Source organism: Eriocheir sinensis, chromosome 2 (assembly GCF_024679095.1).
Source record: "Eriocheir sinensis breed Jianghai 21 chromosome 2, ASM2467909v1, whole genome shotgun sequence".
Taxonomy (NCBI): domain Eukaryota; kingdom Metazoa; phylum Arthropoda; class Malacostraca; order Decapoda; family Varunidae; genus Eriocheir; species Eriocheir sinensis.
This window is the reverse complement of record NC_066510.1, coordinates 31,383,124-31,394,492: the sequence shown is the minus strand read 5'-3', so window position 1 is coordinate 31,394,492 and position 11,369 is coordinate 31,383,124. Positions and strand designations below refer to the sequence as shown.

At 50.9% G+C, this 11,369-nt stretch overlaps 1 protein-coding gene and 1 long non-coding RNA gene across 2 annotated transcripts in view; one reads left to right on the top strand and one right to left on the bottom strand.

The window, feature by feature from the left end:
- LOC127002869 (uncharacterized) overlaps positions 1-3,453 on the bottom strand; it is a 40,713-nt gene extending 37,260 nt beyond the window's left edge. Inside the window, exon 1 of the long non-coding RNA XR_007756630.1 lies at positions 2,931-3,453. This is a non-coding gene — a long non-coding RNA (uncharacterized LOC127002869). The remainder of the gene's footprint in view (positions 1-2,930) is intronic.
- The window catches only part of LOC127002824 (uncharacterized), a 64,477-nt gene extending 55,383 nt beyond the window's left edge, over positions 1-9,094 (top strand). Inside the window, exons 3-6 of the mRNA XM_050869049.1 lie at positions 5,364-5,777; positions 6,390-6,590; positions 6,983-7,237; positions 7,804-9,094. Of these exons, the coding sequence (XP_050725006.1) occupies positions 5,364-5,777; positions 6,390-6,590; positions 6,983-7,237; positions 7,804-8,525 (1,592 nt within the window). The 3' untranslated portion in view covers positions 8,526-9,094. The remainder of the gene's footprint in view (positions 1-5,363; positions 5,778-6,389; positions 6,591-6,982; positions 7,238-7,803) is intronic.
- The last annotated feature ends 2,275 nt before the right edge of the window (positions 9,095-11,369 follow it).

Sequence of the window (11,369 nt, the reverse complement as noted above, 5' to 3'; positions counted from 1 at the left end):
CGTAGTATCCTGGAGGACCTTGGTTCGTGTCCCGCCCGCCGCCTCATGCTGGCAATTATTCCATCACCGCCGAATGGCCTACGACTACCCACATGCTGTCCTGAAGACCGCCTATCAACCCGGACTCTAGATTCTCTCTAAAATAGGATCAAAGATGAGCTCCAGGAGGGCAGAGTGAGGCAAGCAAGATGCCGTCACTGTAAAACTCTTGCCTACGCCATTACAGACCGGGGACCTTACTGGCGCCATAGACTGAACGTTGAAGAAAAAAATTTGGTTTTGCGCTAAGTAACGAATTTCCTTGTACGGTTTAAGCAGTTGATATTTCACTCTCGGTTGGTCAGTAAACGATTAAAATTGTAAAAGATAAACTATGCCAGACAAGAAAAACATAAGCATTCGGTCTGAGTTAGGCTAAAATAAGGAATCCACGACCTAATGCATTGGTTCTCTGCGCTTAGGAACAATATATATGCCAAGTAAGCTTATGAAATGAGTCTTAAAATTGGAAGGGATTAACCATGGGAAACAAGACAAACTTAAGCATTGTCTAGGTTAGGCTAAAATAAGGAATCCACGACCTTATGCATTGGTTCTCTGCGCTTAGGAACAATATATATGCCAAGTAAGCTTATGCAATGCGTCTTAAAATTGGAAGGGATAAACTATGGCAAACAAGACAAACTTAAGCATTGTCTGTGTTAGGCTAAAATAAGGAATCCACGACCTTATGCATTGCTTCTCTGCGCTTAGGAACAATATATATGCCAAGTAAGCTTGTGCAATGCGTCTTAAAATTGCAAGGGATTAACCATGGGAAACAAGACAAGCTTAGGATTCTGTCTGTGTTAGGCTAAAATAAGAAATCCACGACCTTATGCATTGGTTCTCTGCGCTTAGGAACAATATATATGCCAAGTAAGCTTATGCAATGCGTCTTAAAATTGCAAGGGATTAACCATGGGAAACAAGACAAACTTAAGCATTGTCTAGGCTAGGCTAAAATAAGGAAACCACGACCTTATGCATTGCTTCTCTGCGCTTAGGAACAATATATATGCCAAGTAAGTTTATGCAATGCGTCTTAAAATTGCAAGGGATTAACCATGGGAAACAAGACAAACTTAAGCATTGTCTAGGCTAGGCTAAAATAAGGAATCCACGACCTTATGCATTGCTTCTCTGCGCTAAGGAACAATATATATGCCAAATAAGCTTATGCAATGCGTCTTAAAATTGCAAGGGATTAACCATGGGAAACAAGACAAACTTAGGATTCTGTCTGTGTTAGGCTAAAATAAGAAATCCACGACCTTATGCATTGCTTCTCTGCGCTTAGGAACAATATATATGCCAAGTAAGCTTATGCAATGCGTCTTAAAATTGCAAGGGATTAACCATGGGAAACAAGACAAACTTAAGCATTGTCTGTGTTAGGCTAAAATAAGGAATCCACGACCTTATGCATTGCTTCTCTGCGCTAAGGAACGATATTTTTGCCCTGGATTCACTGCAGCAAGCTTATGAAATGCGTCTTATTGGCAAAGCTCTACGTAATGACTTTTTTCTTATTGGCGGTGACCTATAACAGGAAGGAAAGCTGCTTCGGCGTCCTCGCGAGCGTCATCGGTGGCTTATTAGAGGTGACCTTCGCGCGGGAAATGAGAAAATTGGGAGACTGCTGGTTCGTTAAGAGAGAAAGAGCGAGAGAGAGAGAGAGAGAGAGAGAGAGAGAGAGAGAGAGAGAGAGAGAGAGAGAGAGAGAGAGAGAGAGAGAGAGAGAGAGAGAGAATATCACCTCCCATAACCTTTCCTTGTGGAGCCAAAGCAATTAAAATAGACGTGAGTAAACGCTTCTATTACGAACATTTTGGGGGACCTGGAACGGCATTAGCTTCGTCCTTGTGTGTGTGTGTGTGTGTGTGTGTGTGTGTGTGTGTGTGTGTGTGTTTCTGATTTACATTACGGAAATTATCAGAACGTGGCGGCGGCTCACTGCGGAAAGAACGACCGTTGAAAAAAAGTAAAAAGAAAAGAAAAGAAAAGAAAAACGAAAAGAGCGATGGAGGAAAGAAGAAATGGTGGTGATGATGATGGTGGTGGTGATGATGGTGATGGTGATGATGGTGGTGCAACTTTTCTCTATATAAACTATGTACACGTAATATCACAGCTGCGAAATCGTGACGAAGTACAAAAACACACAAAAAAACAAAAAAATAAAATAAAAAACGAAAAATATATGTAAAAACAACAACTTGCTGACTAGTGTTTCTTATTTGCTTTGAAGATTACACTCGCTTTCTTTCCTGGTGTTTTTTTTTATTTGAGAAGTCTGATGGATCTCACGTCTCTCTCTCTCTCTCTCTCTCTCTCTCTCTCTCTCTCTCTCTTATATTAACACCTTTACTGGGTTTAATTACACCTCTATGTACTTTTAGCAATTAACACAAGCTCGTCTTCATTCAGTAACCTTCTAATTTCCTTCCTTCCTTTACTTTCTTTTTTCCATCTTTTATTTTCTTCAACTTTTCCAAATCAATAATTACTCTCCCTTTTCTACATTACCACACACCTTTACTCACTTAAACGCACTTTACCTGATACATAAACTCCTCTTCATTAGTAACCTTCTAATTTCCTTCCTTCCTTTATTTTCTTTTTTCCATCTTTTATTTTCTTCAACTCTTCCAAATCAATAATTACTCTCCCTTTTCTACATTAACACACACCTCTACTGACTTAATCGTACTCTACCTGATTATGACAAGTTCGTTTCCCTTGTTTTCCTTCCTTCTTCCTTTCCTTATTTTCCCTTTCAAAACTAACCTTTCACATTATTCTACATATATAAACACGACCTTACTAACTCAACCATACATCTTTACATATCTCAAGTTAATCACAACATGTCTTCTCTCAGTACTTACCCTTCCTTCCTTCCTTCTGATCCTCCTCTGCTTCCACCTCTTCCTTCTTCGTCCATCTCACGGGCACACCAGCATCTTAGGTACACGTACGGATGCATCACAAGTCACTACGAATACTTGAAACACTCTAAATATCTGTTTAATAACCTTACGAGATCACAAGCCGGCCGGTCTCCTTGCCTCCGTAGGGCTTGTGGGCACCTGGGTATCGGGGTCTGTCTGTGCACGCGTGAGGGGAAGGGAGAATGGGCAACGGCTGGTGATTTGAGGCGCGAAATTCAAATAGGGGTTAAGATTTCTGCCTATATCTCTAAACATATCAGCGCCTCACTTCCTCTGTTTGAAAGGCCTCTCGTCGTAGAAGTTGCTGGGGTTGACATGGACTGTTTTGTGATGCTGGTGATAGTTTTACACGGCTCCTGCATCTTGAACGGGAAAAAGCACCCGTGAAAACCCGTTCAATCTTCTCTGTGGCCTTGGGAAAGAGTCGTAATAGGAGACTGATACGTTTATGAATATGGACTTAAAAGACTGGAGTTCTCTCTCTCTCTCTCTCTCTCTCTCTCTCTCTCTCTCTCTCTCTCTCTCTCTCTCTCTCTCTCTCTCTCTCTCTCTCTCTCTCTCTCTCTCTGTGTGTGTGTGTGTGTGTGTGTGTGTGTGTGTGTGATGTTAGGTCTGTAGATGCCGACGACAGAGAAGTGAATTAGAACAGAAACAGTAACACACACACACACACACACACACACAAACACACACACACAAAGCACCAGGTTGCAACAAAAGTGAAGCAAAAACAAGAGAAAAGCGAAAACTGAGTAACTGAATGAGAGAGAGAGAGAGAGAGAGAGAGAGAGAGAGAGAGAGAGAGAGAGAGAGAGAGAGAGAGAGAGTGAGAGTGAGTGAGTCAGCTGATCAGTCCATGAGTCATTCGCGCGAGTCATGTCTCAAGCGAACCGAGTCGGCGAGTGAAGCTTCGAAATGGGGAGCTTCGGTTCGGTTCGGTTCGGTTCATTTACGCTGTAGTAGAGAGAGAGAGAGAGAGAGAGAGAGAGAGAGAGTATGGGAGGTGCCTGAAATGAGACACGTAGAGGAAGAGAAGGAGGAGGAGGAGGAGGAGGAGGAGGAAGTGACGAGATCTTACCGTATACTCCTCCCTTCCTTCTCCTCTCTCTCTCTCTCTCTCTCTCTCTCTCTCTCTCTCTCTCTCTCTCACGGATGATTGAGAGAGAGAGAGAGAGAGAGAGAGAGAGAGAGAGAGAGAGAGAGAGAGAGAGAGAGAGAGAGAGAGAGAGAGAGAGAGAGAGAGAGAGAGAGAGAGAGAGAGAGAGAGAGAGAGAGAGAGAGAGAGAGAGAGAGAGAGAGAGAGAGAGAGAGAGAGAGAGAGAGAGAGAGAGAGAGAGAGAGAAGGGGGGTACGATACTCTACACATTACGTTATAAGAGATTAAATTCCTTTCCTCGGTTTTCTGATGTGAAGCGGAAAGTTTTTGATCGCTCACAATAGACGGTAAAAAAAAAAAATAATCATGTTTCAATCTCGTTATGATGTTATTTTTATTTCCGGCGTTTATTTATTTTTTTATCTAATTCGATTTTGTTTTCTCTTTCTTACATTCTTTTTCTTTCCGTTTTACTTCTGATTAAATTTTCACTTCACTTGCTTTTTTTCAGTCATTTTTTCCTCCTTTTTTTTTGTATCTTTTCATTATCTTTGTTTTCGTGTAAGTGCTTCTGGTCATTCTTTTCTCTTATATATTTCTCTTTTGCGCTTACTTCTTTTTTACTGTCTTGCCAGTCTTTCCGCCTTTCGTTCTGTCTATCTGTCTATCTATCTATCATTTCCTCTCTTTAGGTCTGCTTTTCTTCCTCTTCGTCCCTCTCCTCTTTCTCCCTTTCTTCTACAACTCCTTCCTCCTGTTCACCATCCTCCTTATCCTCTTCCTTACCAGACTACAACCTCGTCCTCCTCCTCCTCCTCCTTCCCATTTCTCGTTTCCCTTCTACAAGCACCTTCACATCACTATTAACCCTGTCTTCTTTCCCACCTCCTCTTCGTCATCATCAGTCGCCTTTACCAGAGTACTACAACAACCTCCTCCTCAACCTCGTCCTCACTAGTACTCTTTCCCCCCGTAGGCAAGAAGAGGCGCTCGCTGACCCCCACGGACCGCCGCCCTTACTTAACCCTGTCTTCTTTACCACCTCCTCTTCGTCATCATCAGTCGCCTTTATCAGAGTACTACAACAACCTCCTCCTCAACCTCGTCCTCACTAGTTCTCTTTCCCCCCGCAGGCAAGAAGAGGCGCTCGCTGACCCCCATGGACCGCCGCCCTAACTTAACCCTGTCTTCTTTACCACCTCCTCTTCGCCTTTACCAGAGTACTACAACAACCTCCTCAACCTCGTCCTCACTAGTTCTCTTTCCCCCCGCAGGCAAGAAGTGGCGCTCGCTGACCCCCACGGACCGCCGCCCTTACGTCGAAGAAGCGGAGCGACTTCGACTAAGGCACATGGCGGAGTATCCGAACTACAAGTACCGCCCGAGACGCCGCAAGCCTCAGCAGCCCAAGAAGCCCAATGGCCCCCCTCAGCAGCAGCCGGCACCCCTGGGACCTTCGGGGCAGCCAGTGGGAGGGGGAAGGAGGAGCCAGGGGGAAGCCATGACCCCGACCCCAGCTGTTAGTGTCTCTTCGTCTCTTAACACGCCCGAGACCTCGCCTGGTAGTTCCCCCGATCCTGATCCCCGGAGAGGCTCAGGTCACCACCCCCACCACCATCACCACCATCACCACCTCCTTCAGCACCACCAGCATCACCAGCAGCAGCAGCACAACCGGTCGCATACAGGTAAATAGACCCCCCCCCTCCTATCCCCCCTGGTTTCCTCTCCTCCCCCCCCCCCTCCCCCCGGTGTTAGAAAGGTAAGGAAACAGGTGTAAGATAGGGAGAGGGGGGAGGGAAGGAGTCTTTCTCTTTCTCTCTTCTCTCTTCTCTCTCTCTCTCTCTCTCTCTCTCTCTCTCTCTCTCTCTCTCTCTCTCTCTCTCTCTCTCTCTCTCTCTCTCTCTCTCTCTCTCTCTCTCTCTCTCTCTCCTTGCTTGGGTGGTCACGGGCTTCCAGTTTTCGCTTAGTGGTGATGAATATGCTTGATGTGGTGATGGTATAGTGGTGATGACGGAGTGGTGGTGAGGGTGTGAGGGTGGCGAAGTGGTAGCAGCTATGACTTCCGTTCCCTTGGTCGTGTGTTCGATCCCTGGTTGTCTATCTATGCACAAAATTCTTGGTATACCTTCTTAAGATCGTGTACCTCAAAACTGATCGCTTAAGTTCTGCGGTCATCCTCTCTGACGACTCCTTCACTTCTTCCTTCGCTCCCTCCTTCATTTCTTCCTTCACGCCCTCCTTTGCCTCCTCCTTGACGCCCTCCTTCACTCCTTCCTTCACCTGTCTTGTCCCCACAGGCTCCTCGTCCTCGTCCGGCGTGGGGGGCGGCCCGCTGCCCACGCCGCCGGAGGTGTCGCCGGGGGCCGGGCCCGAGGAGGACGCCACTCCGGTCTCGCGCCTCATCTCCCTGTTCGAGCGCGCGCCAGCCTTCCCCGACGCCTTCCACTCCCTCAGCAGCATCGTGTCCTCCTACAACCCCGCCTCTTCTCCCGACGCAGGTGAGTAGCGCCGCTCATCCTCTCACCGCCGCCTCTCAGCCCTCACCTAGCCTTCCCTCCCTTGGCCGGGGCTCGAGTGGGTAGTGGTGAAGGCTCATGGTTTGCTGGTAGAGGAGCTGCTGCCGGGGCGCCATTTAGGAGACTGCCTTCATGTAGTAGGATATAGATGCTGTCCTGTAGCTCTGTTCATGTATAGCCTTCCTGTAGCTGTTTGTTGTTGGACACGTGTCCTTCCTTGTTATGCTCGGGGAAAACTGCTGCTGTGGCAGAGGCGAGTGTGTGTTGCGTGGCGAGTGTTGTCCTCGGCCTGGTGACGGCGGCGTCCGCCCAGCCCAGGTGAGGCGCGCCGCGTCGGCCTACCGTGCCGCCATAACTCTCCACTTTCCCCGCAGGAGGGAGTGAGGGCGACGAGGGGCTGGAGGGGAGCTACGTGCAGCCCCCCGACCCGCGCCCCACCCAGGAGGGAGAGGCCCCGACGCACTACTCCGCCCTCCACAACCCCAGAGGGAAGCCCGTATGCTGCCCAGCTGACAGCCCGCCGCGGGGGGATGCCGACAGAGTCCCCCGTAGGGAGTACAACACGCCCCCCGGCCCCCCACCTCCCCCAGGTCCCCCAGCGCCGGGGCTCCACCAGCACGCCGTCAAAGGTATGCCTCTGATGCTTTACGACGTGAGCCGCCTGGCGATATGACGCGCGGCCACAGGCTTGCTGCGGCCCGCCCTGCTTGTTACGGCCCGCCTCGCTTGCCCCGGCGGCTCCTCGGCCTGCTGCTGCCGGGTGTTGTCGCCTGAGCACCTTCAGCTTAGTTATGAATGATGTGGACGATAGACTCAGCTTGTGGCCTATAAGACTCACAGGTGGCGGGACACACAGCGGGGCAGCCCACACACCACACACCGGAGGGGCGAGGAGTAGTTCAGGGAGGGGAGGGGAGGGGGGGGGGGAGCTAACAAGAGTAAAGCCTTAATTGTGTGTGTGCCCGGCGAGGTAGGACAGAGTTTAGTGCAGGGAGCGAGCCTCTGGACAGGGCGGTCAGCAGGTCCCTACTGATGGACGAGTCAGAGACGTCAGGATGCCTCGGGGTCAGGCAGTCAGCAAGCCTCAGCAAGTCAGTGGCTGGGAGAGTCGGCAAGTCATTAGACTGTTATAAAGAGTTAGGACTGAGCCTCCCCCCGGCGGCGCCTCCCCTGATGTAGGTTTTTCTCTCCCCAGTCGAGCCGCCGTCGCTGCCGCAGGTGTCGTGTGTCTACCCCGCCACCCCCGCCCCGCCGGCGGCCTCCCCCGCCCCGCCCCCCGCCGCGCCCATGGTCCCTTACGGCTACTCCCCAGGGCCGCACCCGCCCTACCCCGCTATGGCCCCGCCGCCCATGGTGGCCTACCACGGGCCGGTCGGACCACACCAGGGCCACTACCCGCCCGTGGGCCATGACGTGGACCTGGAGGTGGACCGCGCCGAGTTTGACCGGTACCTGAGCGGCCAGGAGTGCGGGGGGCCGGGGCGGCCACAACAGCAGGCGGTGGGGGGCGGGGGCTGGGGGACGCCGCAGCACCCACACCCACCGCAGTGCCCGCCGCGCCAGGACTACCGCCACGAGTACCCGGACCAGTACCGCGAGGCCAGCGAGGCAGCGTACCGCGAGGAGCAGCTGCGCCTGGACTACCGCGGCGACGCGCTGGCCAGCTACCGGGACGACGGCCACGCCTTCCCGCGCGACGACCACCCCGAGGCCGAGTACCCCGAGGCCGAGTACCCGCGCCTGCACCACTATCGGGGCGAGCGCCAGCACTACCCCGGCGAGCAGCTGTACCGCGGCTACGAGGGCGGCCTGGCATACCCCGCCGAGGACTACCGCGGGCCCGTGGGCGGCGTGGGCGTGGGCGGCACCCTACTCAGCGCCCTGGCAGACGTCAGGCACATGTACTTTGACCCATAGTGACCCCCTGCCACACCCTTGAAACCCCTCCCCCACCCCATCATGCCCCTCTACCCCCTGTATTCCTCACCCCAACCCCCCTGCCGCGCCCCTAACCCCCTCCCCCACCCCATCATGCCCCACCTACACCCCTGCACTCCATTCCCTTATCTTGCTCCTCTTCTTCTTCCTCCCCTTCCTCAGCCTCTCTTTCTCTTCCTCAACTCCCCTCCCTCCCCCTTCTTTTACTCCACTCCCCCCCTCCTCCTCCTCCTTAACCCCTTCTCCACAAAGACAGAGGGAGAGAAGGGGAGAAATTGGAGAAGGAAAGAGGGAGAAGGGAGAGGAGGAAAGGGAGTATTGGTTTGGGAGTGTCCTTTTTTTCCTTCCTTTTTTTTCGTTTTTTCCTTTATCAGACTTTCCCTTCTCTCTCTCTCTCTCTCTCTCTCTCTCTCTCTCTCTCTCTCTCTCCTAACAACACAATTACATATATATTTTTATACAAGATTCTAATTAGTGTTGAAAGCGTCCCATTAGTTACACACACACACACACACACACACACACACACACACACACACACACACGCACACGCAAAAAAAGTCGATCGTGGCAACAATGTGGAGGCAAGCAGCCATTCACACCACCACCACCACCACATCCACCGCCACCACCTCCACCTAATACTTGCCCAGGCCAGTCACCTCTTACTCTCCCTCTCCATCTCTCTCTCTCTCCCTCTCTCTCTCCTTTTCATTTCTTTCCTCTCTCCTCTCTTTTCTTCCTATTCTTCTCTCTCTCTCTCTCTCTCTCTCTCTCTCTCTCTCTCTCTCTCTCTCTCTCTCTCTCTCTCTCTCTCTCTCTCTCTCTCTCTCTCTCTCTCTCTCTCTCTCTCTCCCTTATTCATCTTTCTTCTTTCATCTCCAATTTCTCTCCAATTTTCCTCCTTTATTCTTTCCTCTCCTATTCCTTTATCTCCTTTCCTCTTCTCTCCCCTCCCCCCTCACCCCACTACTAACACCCCCCCCGTACAAAAAAGCGCCCCTCTCGCCCCCCTCCCCACCCCCACACACACCTCGCAGGGGCGCCCACGTGACTGCCCCCAAACACGTACAGACACGTTGAGTTAAGTCACCCCTAAATTAAACCCTCTCTGCCCCGCCCTGTTCCACTTTCCCTCCCTCTCAGCCTCCCCCTGTTGCTCCCCCTGCTACTCCCTCTCCCTTCCACTCCCTGTCACTTCACTTCTCCCTGTTAACCCCTTTCCTCCTCTTCCTTCTTCTCCTCCCTCTCCTCCACTTCTTTTCCTTCTCCTGTTATTAGTACTGAGCCTTACCCTTTCAAATATCACCTTGCCTTTTGTCCCCTTTCCTTTTTTTCCCCACCCTCCCCCACCCTGCCTCTGCTCTCTCTCTCTCTCTCTCTCTCGCTCTCTCTCTCTCTCTCTCTCTCTCTCTCAAATTCTGCCTCTCTCTCTCTCTCTCTCTCTCTCTCTCTCTCTCTCTCTCTCTATAATAACCTCACCCATAACTCTTCTTCCTCGCTTCCTTCCCCATTCCTGTACTCTTCTTTCCTTCTCTTCTTCCTCACTTCAAATTCTGCCTCAACCATTTCCTTTTTATTCCCCCATATAATAACCTCACATCTACCTCTTCTTCCTCCTTGCTTCCTTCCCCATTTCTCTACTCTACTCTGCTTCTCTCCTCCTCCTTATCATCATCCCAACTCAACCTCACTTTAAATCCTGCCCCAGCACTCCCTTCCCCTCTCTTTCCCATAACATCCCTACCCATTCCTCTCTCCTCCCTTTCTTCCCCATAGCATCCCTACCCATATCTTTCTCCTTCCTTTCTTCCCCATAACATCCCCTACCCATATCTCTCTCCTTCCTGCCTTACCTATTCGCCTTATCAACCATTCCCTATCTTGCCCAGTTCCACCTACTCTCAGTCTACCTATAATGATACAATATTGTTTTTCCTCCTCTAATCTCCCTTGCTTTTCCCATAATATTACTATCCATAGCTTATCTCTCTCTTTCCTGACTTATCCATTGTCCTATCAACCTTACTTCGCCTTACCCTAGTCCACCAGTTCCTTGCCTTAATCTATCCTAACGACACCAGTCTATTCTTCCTCCTCCTCTTACCCCTTCCCCTTGCTTCCAAACTTAACACACATACCTTACCTAATTCCTTCCTTCCCTATCCATTCCTCTACCGGCCTTACCCTACCTACTGCCTGCCTTAATCTAGCCCTCAATAACATCACCCTCTTCTTTCCCCCTTCCTCTCCTTTTCATCTCTTTTCCCCGCCATCCCAAACCCGCACCCTGAACCCCAAACAAGCTTCACCCCATCTGCATCCAACCTCACCCCATCCCACTCCTTTCCCGACACCCCAAACTGTATATACCCTGCACCCCATTCGCTCCCCAAGAAAGCCTCACCCCATCTGCATCCCGCCCTTCCCCTCCCCGTCCTCTCCGCCCCTGGGTTTTAGGTGTCCGTGGGTGCTGGGGAATGCCACCACCACCACCACCACCGCCGCCGCCGCCGCCCACAGCCCACCGCCGCTGACCCACAAGAGAGAAACGTAACAATGAGACAATAAACTAACCTCCTCCACCGCCGGCATGTTGTGTGGTGGTGCTTGCGTTGCCCCCACCACCACCACCGCCACCACCACCTCCGCCGCCGCCGAAAATAAGAACGCCAAGTTAAAAAAATATTATATGAAGTGGTGAAGAGTGTTTTTTTGAGAGGGAGTTATGATGACATGTGCGGCTGGCTACGGTGAGATGATGAGTTTTTTTGTGAGTTTTACGAAGGGGAAAACGAAAATGAGAGAGATAACAGAAATGAG